The sequence below is a fragment of the Cajanus cajan genome, chromosome 7 (genome assembly GCF_000230855.2).
Source record: "Cajanus cajan strain Asha chromosome 7, NIPB_CcT2T_4, whole genome shotgun sequence".
In the NCBI taxonomy this organism is placed as follows: Eukaryota; Viridiplantae; Streptophyta; class Magnoliopsida; order Fabales; family Fabaceae; genus Cajanus; species Cajanus cajan.
Window position 1 is genome coordinate 31,069,715 of NC_138523.1, and position 14,387 is coordinate 31,084,101.

The 14,387-nt window shown below is 40.3% G+C and overlaps 1 protein-coding gene across 1 annotated transcript; it reads right to left on the minus strand.

Moving 5' to 3' along the window:
- Positions 1-12,739: 12,739 nt before the first annotated feature.
- LOC145949943 (uncharacterized) lies at positions 12,740-14,116 on the minus strand. Its single transcript, XM_083060852.1, has 4 exons — positions 13,985-14,116; positions 13,782-13,924; positions 13,559-13,688; positions 12,740-13,399 (listed from the first exon to the last, which is right to left on the minus strand). The coding sequence occupies exons 1-4, from the start codon at positions 14,114-14,116 to the stop codon at positions 12,740-12,742; spliced, it is 1,065 nt and encodes a 354-aa protein (XP_082916978.1).
- Positions 14,117-14,387: the final 271 nt, after the last annotated feature.

A 14,387-nucleotide genomic window follows, 5' to 3' on the forward strand; every position in this document is an offset into this window, starting at 1 on the left:
TGGTTATCACCTTGAGTGATGCTTTCCGACAACGGTCTACGGGCACCTATAGACCCATTCGACAACCGGCCGTACTAACATCCACTCCCTATGGCTTACCTGATGGAGGACCATCCATGATACTTCATGAGAAACCCATCACATGGTCCAATGCTATGACTAATTTTGAGTAGTGTAGGATTTATTTGGTTTATTCCAAATTTTACCCTTGTATTTTGGGGTATTTTAGTCATAGGATTTATTTTCTTTGTATTTCCTATTTTACCCTTGTATTATGGGGTGCTTTAGATGATTAGGGTTTTTATTTTGGGCTAGGGTATTCCATTAGGAGGTGACGCCTATTTTGGTGGTTTTTGGATCTATTTTTGGTGTTAGAAAGGCTTAGGCCCAAGTGGAGGGCAAAGGTTGCATGGACTTATCATGCACCTAGTTGTAGCCAATCTAACCCCTTAGATTCCATCCTTGGCCACCAAGTAGCATCTAGGGTTCATTTGGCATTGCATTTGGAGTGCATTTGCCTTGTGAATTTCGGCCATGCATTGCTCCAAATGCAACCCTAGATGCCTCCCCTCCTATAAATACCCAACACCCCACCACTTGTAAATACTTTGGATTATATGAATTTGAGAGAGCATTTTTGCCTCAAATCCTTTCCTTAGTCCCTAGGTTAGTTCGGCTAGCCTCCTCCTATCTCCACCCTTGGAGAGTAGGAAACCTAGAGTGGCCTCCACCTACCTTGGAGTGAGCCAACCTAAATCACCAAACACCATCACCTAAAAAGCTTCCGCCCAAACACCATCTTCACGCCTAACTTCCACCTTTGTCACCACAAACCTTCCTTTTGTCTTCCTTGTTGAACCTAGATCAAGGGCAAGGCTCCCTCTCCTTCATCTCTACATCATTTCATGGAGAAGGAACCCATCAAGTGGTATCAAGAGCCAAGGTTCTACAAGGGTAACATCTAATCCTTTTGAGTCTCTTTGAGTCTTTTTGAGTCTTTTTGCTTTCGGTCACTTCCCTACTCCTTGCTTTCTTTGTGTGGCCGAATAGCTTTAGGGTTCACACCTTGTTCTTTGTGAGCCTTCCATGCCATTTTAGGTTTCCATGTTTTAGGGTTGCCATGCTTTTCATTTTCTTGAGTCTCATATGAACATGAAGAACATGCTTTTTAATTTTTGAATCCACCTAAAGTTTTGTCATTTTTGTTTCCTATATTTTGTCTACATAAATTCCATGTATGTGCCAAACACTTTGCATGAAACAAATCAACAAAATATGCCATTTTGCATTACATAGTGGGCGTGCCATACATGAACCATCTAGGAGTCATTCATGCATGCTATTTAGTTCTAGCATGTTCTATGTGATTTTTGTCATCCATGTGTAAATGCCTTCTTGCACATGCATTGCCGCCCCACTTCCTTGCATTTCTCACTTGATTTAGTCTATTGTATGCCTAATGAAACCCTAAAAGAATCTAAGAGGTGTGCTGAATTTTTTGTGCAAAACTACTTGTCCAAAATAGTACAAAACCAATTCCACTAAAAAGATTCCCTTTGGACCTCTAAATTCATGCCACTTGTCATCACCTCCTCTCCTAAAAGTTTAACCTAATTTTTGACCATCCACAAGTGCAAAACCTAAGCAACAATTGGGCTTAATTTAACAAAAAAAATTCGGACCCAAGACTTATAAAAGAAAAATTGCCGTGAGCAACAAAGAACAACATCAAAGAACAAAAAAAATTTGGACCAAAAAGGACTTGTTGCTAGACTTGTGGACTTGGACAAATACCTATGCATTTGGGAGTTGGACTTATGACATTTTGACCTTATTTTGGGACTTTTCCTTTGGCTGGACCGAAACCTTAAAGGACTTAATCAAGTGGACTAAACACTAAAACTCATTCTAGTGCCTTCTAGGATTACTCTTTGTGTGCTTCCTTTCTTTGATTGAGTCTTAATTTTTTTGCTTGTCTTTCTTGGCCTCTTTTGTTTTGTCTTCATCAAATTCTCTTTGAGTTTAGCCTTTCTTAATTGTGCTTTTCAGTTTTTATTTCTTGGACTCTTGCTTTGGGTTGGTTTTAATTTCATTGTAGGTCAAAAACCCACTCTAGTCAACTTTCACACCTTTGGTGGATTTGAGTGGAGGGGTGAACCGAATCCAAGCCTAGCCTTTGGAGGGACTTACACCACACATAAAGGAGTGAACAAACACTTGGAGAGGTCTAACACGTTTGTTCATTGTGAAGGAACCCATTTGGAGGAGTTTGAAGACTTGAATCTTTGTTTTACTTGATTTTTGCTTAATTTTCTATTTTCGGCCTCTTTGTTTTTGGCCTTGGTTTCATTTTTTTGGTTTGTAATTTGGCCATTATTAAACCTCTTCAACTTGGTTTTAGTTCGTGTAGTTGAAGGTGATTTGAAAACCTTCACCTAGGACCTCGACTAGAACATATTTTAAGTGCTTTCCTTTTGCATGTTTTAAAGCTTTTAGTAGTATAATTGCTTAGGACTTTATCTTTGTGCAATTACGTTTAGAAGGCTTGTTTTGCCTACTAGGGGTAACGTGCACACACTCACTTATTGCTTGTGCTAATTCGTTTTTGTAAGAAAAAGTAGAAAAGGCTTAGTGATTTTTACTTGATAGGGCTTGGTTATTAAGTGATTCATTGTAGTCCACCTCCCCTTGAAAGTTCACTTTGTGCACTTAGGCCTTTCCTACCTATCTTGCACCTTGAAAAACCTTTTTGTGAAAACCTTTTATCACTCACTCTTTGTGAAAACCATTTTCAATCTTTTTTTTGAAAAAAAAAAAAAAACAATTTGTGAAAACCTTTTTCTTGATCAAAGATGAGTGATCATTCTAGTGTCCATGGTCATAATTCTCGTAGCACTAGGTCTAGTGTTAGGGATGAACTTAGGGAATTGAAAGAGTACCTAAGAAAAAAAGAAGAGGAAAATATAAAAAGAGAAGAAGAATTAAGAAGAAAAGAAAAAGAATTGGAAAAGAATAATGATGAAATAAAAAGATTGCTAGAAAGATTAGTTGTGGGAGGAGAGGCTAGTGGTTCAAGACCAAAAGTCACTTCTCCTCAACCCTCAAGAGGAAAAGGGCATATGTATGCAAGTGCTCATGAGGAGGAAGGCATCATACCCAACCTCCAAGTGATATCTTCTTTAGTAGTCATCACAATGATGATTACTATCAAAGGCCCCCAAGACATCATAGAAATAGGGAGTCCTCCAATAGGGAACCTAACATCAATCTTCCCCCATTTCATGGCAAGGATAATGTCAAAAATTATTTAGATTGGGAAATGAAAGTTGAGCAACTTTTCTCTTGCCATGGAATAAGTGAAGATAGGAAGGTTTCTTTAGCAACCCTTAGCTTCCAAGGGCATGCTATGTATTGGTGGACCTCCTTAGAAAAAGAAAGGAGAATAAATCATGAGCCCCCAATCCAATATTGGAATGAGCTCCGTAGTGCCTTAAGAAGGAGGCATATTCCTCCATACTATGACCGAGAGCTTATGGATAAGCTTCAAAGATTGAAACAAGGGTCCTCTAGTGTGGAAGAATATAGGCAATCTATGGAGTTGCTAATGATGAGGGCTGGGATTAGGGAGGAAGAGAGGACCACAATCTCTAGATTTCAAAGTGGTCTTAATCTTGAGATAAGAGACAAAGTTGAACTTCTACCTTATAGGGATTTGAATGAACTTGTTCAACTTTGCTCAAGAGTGGAGCATCAACTTACAAGAAAACCTTTTCGAAAAGACTCCACTCCCTCTTATTCCAAGAGTTTTAAGAAGGAGGGCCACTCTTCCCTACCTTATCCCAAAGAAGAAAAAGAAAAAGGAAAAGAAAAAGAAAATTCATCTTTTAAAGCACCTTCCAAAGAGTCTAAGTCAAGTGAAATCAAGTGCTTTAAGTGTCTTGGAAGAGGACATATTGCTTCTCAATGTCCTACAAAGAAAACCATGGTTTTAAAAGCCCAAGATCACTATAGTAGCCTTGATGAAGCTACTTCATCTTCCTCTAGTGAAGAAGAAGCCATAGACTCCGAGGAAGAAATTTTACCTTGTGAAGGAGACTTATTGTTGGTTAGAAGGCTCCTTAACAATCAATCTAGTGAAATTGACCAATCACAACGAGAGAACTTGTTTCAAACAAAATGAAAGGTCTTAGAAAGTACTTGTTCTCTCATTGTCAATAGTGGGTCTACTTCTAATTGTTGTAGTACTAGATTGGTTGATAAGCTAGCCTTAACTACAAAACCTCATCCTAAACCTTACAAAATGCAATGGATCAATGAGGAAAGAGGTGTTGTAGTCAACCAACAAGCAAGCATACCAATCTCTATTGGCAACTATAAAGAAAATGTTTTGTGTGACATAGTGCCATTAGAGGTTAGTCATGTCTTGCTTGGGAGGCCATGGCAATTTGACAAGCACATAATCCATAATGGCCTCACCAATAAAATAAGTTTCCAACACTTAGGTAAGAAGTTTGTGTGGTGTCCTCTATCACCCTCTCAAGTGAATGAGGACCAACTCAAACTAAAGGCTAAGAAAGATGATGAAGAGAAAAGCAAAAACAAAAACAAAAAGAAAAGAAAAGAAAAAAAGAATTTTTCCTTTGAAGAAAAAGGGCTAGGTTCAAGTGAACCTTAACCCTTGTGCCATCCTCTTTTCTTTGGTGCCAAAGAAAGATGGCAATGGAGGATGAGCACCTTTTTAAAAGCCATCATTGAATAAAAGGCACCCAATCCTAAGTTAGATGATTTGGTGAATGAATTGCATGGGTCAATAAATTTTAAATGGTGATGCCTCTTTGGCTCTTCCCTTTTGCCCTAAGCACCTTCATTCAACAAATTATGTACTTAAGGATTGCATAGTTAAGTTTTAATATTTTACTCCCCTAATTGTGGTTTCACTTCTTTTGAAGGATCAATGGAATGGAAGAACTTGAAGATTTGTGGTCAAATCCTTCTCAAGAAGGAGGGTATGATGGAGGACCATCCATGATACTTCATGAGAAACCCATCACATGGTCCAATGCTATGACTAATTTTGAGTAGTGTAGGATTTATTTGGTTTATTCCAATTTTACCCTTGTATTTTGGGGTATTTTAGTCATAGGATTTATTTTCTTTGTTTTTCCTATTTTACCCTTGTATTATGGGGTGCTTTAGATGATTAGGGTTTTTATTTTGGGCTAGGGTATTCCATTAGGAGGTGACGCCTATTTTGGTGGTTTTTGGATCTATTTTTGGTGTTAGAAAGGCTTAGGCCCAAGTGGAGGGCAAAGGTTGCATGGACTTATCATGCACCTAGTTGTAGCCAATCTAACCCCTTAGATTCCATCCTTGGCCACCAAGTAGCATCTAGGGTTCATTTGGCATTGCATTTGGAGTGCATTTGCCTTGTGAATTTCGGCCATGCATTGCTCCAAATGCAACCCTAGATGCCTCCCCTCCTATAAATACCCAACACCCCACCACTTGTAAATACTTTGGATTATATGAATTTGAGAGAGCATTTTTGCCTCAAATCCTTTCCTTAGTCCCTAGGTTAGTTCGGCTAGCCTCCTCCTATCTCCACCCTTGGAGAGTAGGAAACCTAGAGTGGCCTCCACCTACCTTGGAGTGAGCCAACCTAAATCACCAAACACCATCACCTAAAAAGCTTCCGCCCAAACACCATCTTCACGCCTAACTTCCACCTTTGTCACCACAAACCTTCCTTTTGTCTTCCTTGTTGAACCTAGATCAAGGGCAAGGCTCCCTCTCCTTCATCTCTACATCATTTCATGGAGAAGGAACCCATCATTACCACTCATGCCCCCGGGTATAGAGGGAACTGTTGTGTGCAAAGGTTTGTGTGCAGTTTTTATTTCAAACATTTGCGAAAATTTAAACATACAACAGTTATTAAAGCCATATAAATAAAGCATGTTATCATACAAACAAGGGGTAATGAAGTAATTTTAACTATTATTTGTTAAAAATAATCTGTCACTAAATGGGACTGACTCTCGAGGCTTCCCCAGTGGAGTCGCCATCTGTCGCCACCGGCCCGAAACGGGCTTTCGGCATTCGCGAAGGATGGTTGGACTCTTTTATTTGTTTAAAAATATGGATTGCTAGAATGACTTATTCTCAAACTGAGACCTTGTCAAACGAGCAATTTTATTAAAAGGCTCACCAATCCATGTTAATCCCAAGCGGGACCCTCCATGGATTAGCGGTTTTCATAAAAAGGAAGGGTTCATGGAGTCGCCACCAATGTTTTACTCAAAACATTGGAAAAAGAAGTTTAAGGCAATCGATTCAAAAATCGACTTCGGCCATTACAACCAGAGTCGGGTAAGGGAGTCGGTTACGCGTGGGGAAGGTGTTAGCACCCCACAGCGCCCCTTTCGGGTTCCCTTTGACAGATTATTTAAAAATAATAGTGCAAAATTACTAAATTACCCCTATTTATTCTAAGCAATTATAAATTAACTATCTACATGATGACAGTTTAAATATGTACACACAGAAAGCGGTAAAAGAAGGGACTTTAAAGATATAAACCTTTGAAGCGTGCTTTCTTATATATCTTGACAGAAATTGGGAAGCGTTTTGGCGTTCCCTCCCTCTACAAGACCGCTCGCTCCCTCCTATAAAATTTTAACTATGGAAATCCGGAGGATTTCCCTTCGACTAGGTTCGAGACTCAAGCAAATGGCTCGTGACTCAAGAACTTCGTCGGATCAACTCTCCGAGTGATTTCTAGGCAGAGCACTGCTCAAAAAAACCCAGAATACTCAAGAAGAGGGTTAAAACTCAGTCCAAAAGTGTCAAATGACGTCCCATTGACGTCATATTTATAGGGATGAGGCTCAATACGGTCTCTGGGGGTCAATACGGTCCGTATTGAAGTTTTGAACTACAATACGGCCGTATTGAATTCAATACGGCCGTATTGAAGTTCAAAAACCTCAATACGGCCGTATTGAAGTTCAGTGCAGCCGTATTGAAGTTCAGTGCAGTCGTATTGAATTCAATGCAGCCGTATTGAAGTTCAGTGCAGCCGTATTAAATTCAATGCAGCCGTATTGAAGTTCAGAAACTTCAATACGGCCGTATTGAGTTCAGTGCGGCCGTATTGTAGTTCAAAATGTGCAGTACGGCCGTACTGAACTCCAAGGAGGCCGTATTGAGCTCCAAACCTCCCACTTTCTTATTTTTGGCTACTCTAAGACCTCTAAACCTACAGATAGTCATCCTATGGTCTTCTGGGAGTCCTTCTGGCTGACTTTCCTTCGATCTTTGAGAGTCTTCGAGTCTTATTTCCGACCCGGACAATTTTAGGGGTCTACATCACTTTGAGGAGTAGAAAATTCTTCCATTATAGGAGAAAGGTTTCTTTTAATGAAAGAAGTTTGAAAAGCAATTTTTTTATACAAGGTTAAGACTAAGTACTTGGAGGATTAAGTATACAAATTGAACTTTGGAGGCAGGTGAGCTACTAAGAGCCACTTAAAAACCAAGCCTCTTCAAGTAAAAATTACTAATCCCCTTTGTAGTTAATCTCTACCAAATTCTTTTCAATGAAAATTGTTTTGATGATTGGTGATCTATGATATACTAGATGTATGAAAGCAATTAAAAACAAGTATTAAAGCAAGAATTAAACTACCTAAACGTGTCCTAGGGTGAGAGCTTGAGAGATACAAAAGATCAATCAAAGACCACTCTCACCAAGTACTAACGAAAATGAACACCTAAGGAGAGATGGTTGTGTACCAAAGACACACCCAAGACACTCCTTCAAATGGCCAATTACAAGGTATTTACAAAGCTAAACAGCAAAGCAACAAGTGGCTTGAAGAGAAATTAAAAACAGCCACCAAGAGTTAGTAAGGGATTAGTGACCAAATTTTGCAACAAAAGTTCAAATTAGTAAGGAAATTATGGTCTCTAAATCCGTCACTAAACTCTTTTTTTTTTTTAAATTCAATTACAAAAATCAATTGGAAACTTCATTGATTCTCCACGGATGACAAGTCCAGCTGCCATCAAAATTTCCAGCTCCAAGTGTTTAGGGTGTATGTTTTTAAGTAGCCAAATCCGAAAGCCACCAATGTCCTTTCCTCCTCCTTTTCTTAGTCTTCTTTTGATGACCCTTGTAGAACTAGCTTCTAGGGAGATAGGCTAGGTCAAACATAGGTCACACTTGAGTCCAACAATGATAATGAACAGCAAAGTCAATTGAGAAATAAGAAAAATAAGAGTAGAATAGGAGAGGACAATTTTAGATGACACAATACAAGTGTTGGCTAGAACGAGAAGGAATTGACCTAAGATAGGTTCTAGATTTGATTCACAAAACCAAAACACTCAAAGATTATAAGCTGAAAATATTAAGTAACAAAGAGCAATGACAAACCGAGAGCAAATTTGTGAACTAAAACTCCTTAATGGCTTTTTCCTTTGAAAATTAGGTTTAGCATTTTTTTTAATCAATTTGTTCTTGCATTTTCTTTTGATCTTTCTTCTATATTATTATTTTTTTAATTCTTAGGAGTTGCCTTTTTCAAAATGAATACGTATAATGCTAGTCTCGGTCACACTTAAAATAAGCCAAAAACCGGATTCAAATTGAGGTGCCAAATGACAAGCAAATTAGGTTAAAATTCAATGAACATGTCACATGCTTTTGATGCTCGCTATTTTGAATGGCACATGCACGGTTTTAGGCTCCAAATTCAAAATTCAAATTGAGCTACTAACACAAATTTTCAGCACACACAATTCAAACAAGATCAAACACTCACGGATAGAGAAATTTTTTTTTAGACATTTTCAAGTATAGGAAACCTAAAATTTCTAAGAAAACTACTAATGATCTAGTAGTAGTTTAAGAACTCAAAGTGAAACAAAATTTATGAGCATATACCAAAGCTATGGATCTCGGCCAAATCCAGACAATGTTTTCAAGATGCAATTCAAAAATTCAAAACGGATCAACAAGCATAGCTAGGAAAGATGAACATAAAAAGAACTACACAAACCTACTAGACATGGATTCAAAATAAAACAAAAAAAAATCTCAAGCATACAATGACCGAATAAAATTTCAAGTATGACTCAAAGAAAGCAAAAATTTCATAGGCAGAAATTTCCTAATAGGCACAAAGAATGGAGCATGATTCATGGAAGCATATTGTCATTAAAGCATAAATGAATCATTCAAGCATATGATACTAGATCCATCAAATTTTGAGACAAAAATTAGATCTAGGAAATATGAAACTCTCGATGACAAGAACTCAAAACAAAGATGAAAACAAGATGAACAAAATAAGAAGATAGCCACGGATCAAACTTTAAATGACAAGAACAAAGACTTATCTCTTGGAGAACCGGATGCTCTGATACCACTTGATGAGATTTCTCTTGGAATTCTCATGAACACTTCAAGCTTCTCGAAATTCCTTGGAAGATCTTCAAGGAACAAGACTCCAATGAAGCTTCAATGTGACCTAGGCTTGCGGATTGCCAAGTTCGGAGAAGAATTAAGAGGTTCTAGCTCTACAAAGAGAAGCTCTCAAGTAGGGTAGAGTCTAGGAACAAGGTGACTTCGGAGAGGTGAGTTCTAAGATAGAAAAACTCATCAAATTAATCCAAAGTATCTACAATATCCGGCCATAGGTATACTTTATAGAATTAGGAAGTGTGTGTGACTAGATGGCTTAACCTAAGGTTAAGTTAAACCATGGTATGGTTTAACTAACCTTAGGCGCCAAAATTTGAATTCAAATATTCAAATTTTGGGAGCCAAATCCGGTCACCCCATGTGCCACTCCATTTGCATGTGATTTACCTTGCATTTAGGAGTAATTTTCGGACACCCCATGTGCATGAGTGCACATGGCCGAAATACTCACTAAATGTAAGGCTAATTACATGTAAATTAAAATGCACATGTACTCCTAATTAACCCTAAATTCAAATGACCATGAAATTAAATTCCTAAACTACTTGGCCAAAATACAAGGCCTAAAAGAAATACAAAGCCCTAAGGCCCAAACCTATACTACAAAATATAAGAACAACAAGATAGGCCCATGTAAAACTCCACTTTGGACCATCCAAGGCCATTGGACCTATTGGACCTTGACTGGCCCAAACCTTCATGTCTAGCCCACTCCTCTTGGCTCTTCCACACATACCACTATGAATCTCCTCCATTACTCATTGAGCCTGTGCCGTTGTTAAGCACCTCAATAAAGGGGCACTGAACCCCCTTCGGTATAGTATTCTCGATAAGATTATGAATCTCGCAACCTCCCTTACTATTAACGATGCTTCACGCTTGTCTTCAAGCAATAAACCTTGTGTTAAGTACATGACGTAAGGTGTCATCCAGGATTCCTCTTTCTCTTGAATAACAAGGGCCTCGGCTGAGGGACCATTAATGCTTGGTTGGGATAGAACCTCTTGAATGACCGAACGCGTGGCGCCTGGTCTCTTCGTGCTTGCCAATTTTGAGAGGAGGTCCGCTCGTGATTTTTGCTCCCTAGGAACATGGTTTAGTGAGAACTTGATGAAGTCGGCCGACATAAAATTACTTGCTCAACAGTGCTTCGTACTCTGCCTGGTTATTACTTGCTCAAAACTCAAAACGTAGTGACTGTCCTAATAATATACCTCTAGGACCCTTGATAACGATCCTGGCCTCGCTACCTCCCAAGTTTGAGGCTCCGTCAATAGATAAGATCCATTCGCTCTCTCTAGAAATATCCTCCTCGGCAGGTGAACTTAGCCCCACTAAAAATTCGGCCAATGTTTGAGGTTTAATAGCTCCCCTCGGCTCATATCTGATTACGAATTCTGATAACTCAATTGACCATTTTTTCATTCTTCCTGCTAAGTCAGGCATTTGCAGAACTTGCCGGATCGGGTAGTCCGTTCGAACTATTATTTCATAACTCTGAAAGTAATGCCTGAGCTTTCTCGCCGTTATCAATATGGTGAATGCTAATTTCTCAATCTTCTGGTAACGGATCTCTACTCCTTGTAACACCCTGCTGACAAAGTAAATAGGCATCTAAGAGTTACCTTTCTCCTGAACCAACACTGCGCTACCAGAACTATCTGATGTCGACAAGTACACCAATAAGGGGAAATTCGCCAAAGGCTTAGTGAGGATCGACAGCGAGGTTAGGGACTTCTTGAGCTCTTCGAATGCTCTCTCACAATTGTCCGTCCATGAAAAGCGATCATTCTTCCTCAAGCATTGGAACAATGGTAACGACTTATTAGCCACCTTTGAAAGAAACCGCGAGAGAGAAGCCATTCTCCCCGCCAACTATTGAACTTCTTTCACTATTGTCGGGCTTCTCATATTGATTATCGTGGAGCACTTGTCAAGATTTGCTTCGATACCGTGATGAGTCAATAAGAAACCGAGAAATTTTCCTGCTTGAATGCCGAACGAGCATTTTACAGGGTTCAACTTGAGTTGGTATCGCGCTAGAGTATTGAATGATTCTTGCAGGTCAGCAAAATGCCGAGAAACACTAGTTGACTTTACCACCATGTCATCTACGTAAGCCTCCACATTCCTACCTAGCTGATTTGCCAAAATCTTATCCATAAGTCTCTAGTACGTCTCCCATGCGTTCTTCAGCCCAAAAGGCATGACCTTGTAGCAATAAGTGGCCTGATCAACTATGAATGTTGTTTTGTCCTCATCGGAGGGGTGCATTCTGATCTGGTTATAACTCGAGTATGCATCCATGAAGCTTAGCAGCTCATATCTTGATGCGTTATCGACTAAGCAATCGATGTTGGGTAGTGGATACGAATCTTTTGGACAAGCTTTGTTCAAATCAGTGAAATCTGTGCACATCCTCCAATTTCCATTGTTCTTTTGTACCATCACCACATTTGCTAACCACGTCGGGTATTGGATTTCCCGAATGTGGCCAGCTGCCATCGGCTTATTTGTCTCCTCGGCTACAACTCTCCTTTTCTCCTCTCCGAATTTTTGGTCTTTTTTGAATCACAGCTTTCACCTTAGGATCTACCATGAGGTGGTGACATAGGAAATTCGGATCTATGCCCGGCATGTCGTTAGCACTCCATGCAAAGGCTGATATATTATTTTTTAACACGGACACCAGCCCTCCTCATCTTCTTTAGTCAAAGATGCGCCGACCTTGACTGTTTTTCCTTCAGCTAAGCTTACTTCTTTTACATCCTCTGCCAGGGCTGGTCAGGAATCGAAATGTCAGGAATCGAAATGAATCACCCTCGGATCCAACTCAATGGATTGGACCCCTCGATCAACTTGTGTTACATATAGGTGTCTTCTCGTCCTTAAGTTGTCCTCGTAACATTTTTTTGCAACCTCTTGATCTACACGAAGGACATCGACCACTCCACTGGGCAAAGGATACCTGAACTTCAAATAGGGTGTTGAAATGACAATGCCCAACTTATTCAATGTGGGTCGTCCAATTAGAATGTTGTAAGATGACTGAGTGTTTACCACTAGATATCGGACAGTAACGGTCTTCATGTGGTCGCATTGTCCAAAGGTGGTCTCTAAGTCAGTATATCCCCTGGTTGTCACCTGATCACCTGCGAAACCTACTAAAGTTCCTACATATGGCATAAGACGATCGGTCGAGATTTTCATCCCGATGAAAGCCTCCCAAAACATGATATCTGCCGAGCTACCCTAATCCACCAACACACGCTTCACATTATATCCCATGACGATTGCGGAGACGACTATGGGGTCATCCTCATGGGGAGACAACCCCTTATAATCAGAATCCGAAAACGTGATGGTTGGCTGACTTAGTCGCATCTCCTCCGAGACAGTTAATACCGATTGAGCATATCTCTTCCACGTCGTTGACGTTGGGCCTCCTCCAGCAAATCCTCTCGCTATGGTGTTGAAATCTCCATGGATAGCCTGTTGATGGGTCTCCGATCCTTTTATTGGAAGGTCTTTGGAAGGGGACCTTTCTTTGTGCCTGTCTCTTCTTTTATCTCCTTCATGCCTACGTCGTCTATCAAACGGGCCTTCTTCATGTTTTTTCGCCACGAACTTTTTTAAACGCCCTTCCTTGATTAAACGCTCAATTTGTCTCCCTAGGACAAAATAGTTCTCTGTAGTGTGTCCATGAGTTCTATGAAACTCGCACCAGTCAGTTTTGAAAGGACCCAATTGACGGTTGGTCGCTGCCGAGAACTCAAAGAGTGATGTGTTGTTGACGTCGTGGAGTATCTGCCTCCTAGAAACGTTGAGTGGAGTGAACTTTTCCTGCTCATTGCTTCGTGTCCACTCGCCTCTTGTCCTACCACCATGATCTGCCTGCCTGTAGTTGCCTTCCTTCCGACTTTAATGCTCCCTTCGCTTACTCCAATCAAAACGTGCCCGGAGGTGCTTATTATCCTCCTTATTGTCGATCCCTGCTTCTTAATTTTCCGCTGCTCTCTTAATGATTTGACCTTCTTCCGTCTTTATATGGCTCAAAGCGCAAGCTCTTACCTCTGTCATTGTTCGACAATTTTCTCTTTTCAGAGCAATGTCGAAATCTCCTGACCTTAGGCCTTTTTGAAAAGGGATGACTGCCATGTTCTCGTCCAAAGATGCTACCCTCAATGCCACTTCATTAAACCTTTGTAATAAATCCTTCAAAGACTCTTCACGTTTCTATTTGAGGTCAAACAAATCTGACGTGATCGGTTGTTTCCTTTTGTTTGCTGCAAACTGTGCCACGAAGAGTCGGTTGAAGACATCGAAATCAGTGATCGATCGGTCAGGAAGACTGCTAAACCAATCGAGGGCATCCTTTTTTAGTGTTCCCATAAATAGCTTGCATCGGACTTCCATACTCCCCTCACAGATCAGCATCTGAGCATGGAAGTCTGTTAAATGTTAACTTGGATCCTGCGTCCCATCGAAAGATTCCACCTGGGGGACCCGATGATCCCTCGGAATGTTCTCGGCCTCTATGATTTCCGAGAAGGGTCTAAAGTCCCTTGGGACTTCTGCCATCACGTCTTGCTCCGCCGTTATGATATTGGTTGCCATCATGGCTTGCATCTCATCGGCTCGTTGTCTAATTTCCTCGTTCTCCCGCTGAATGGCTTCCTTCCTTTCCCGGGATCACGCATTCTCCTCTCTTAAACCGTTGATCAATGCCATCATCTCCTCCATGGTAGGTTGTTGTGGGTCGTGGTTTGATGTGTCGCCTCTCACCATAGTATGGTGTGGGTTTTTTGTACTTCTTGGGGTGTAGAAAAAGTTTCACTGTAGCCCCACGTTGGGTGCCAAAATGTTCCGGCCAAAGGGTAGACTAGGGTTTTTTCCTAGA

Coding starts and splice junctions, on each gene's coding strand:
- LOC145949943 (XM_083060852.1), bottom strand. CDS start 14,116: ATGCAAGCCATGATGGCAACCAATATCATAACGGCGGAGCAAGACGTG. Junction 13,925..13,984: donor GGGATCATCGGGTCCCCCAG/GTGGAATCTTTC, acceptor TTCCATGCTCAG/ATGCTGATCTGTGAGGGGAG. Junction 13,689..13,781: donor AACCGACTCTTCGTGGCACA/GTTTGCAGCAAA, acceptor TTTATTACAAAG/GTTTAATGAAGTGGCATTGA.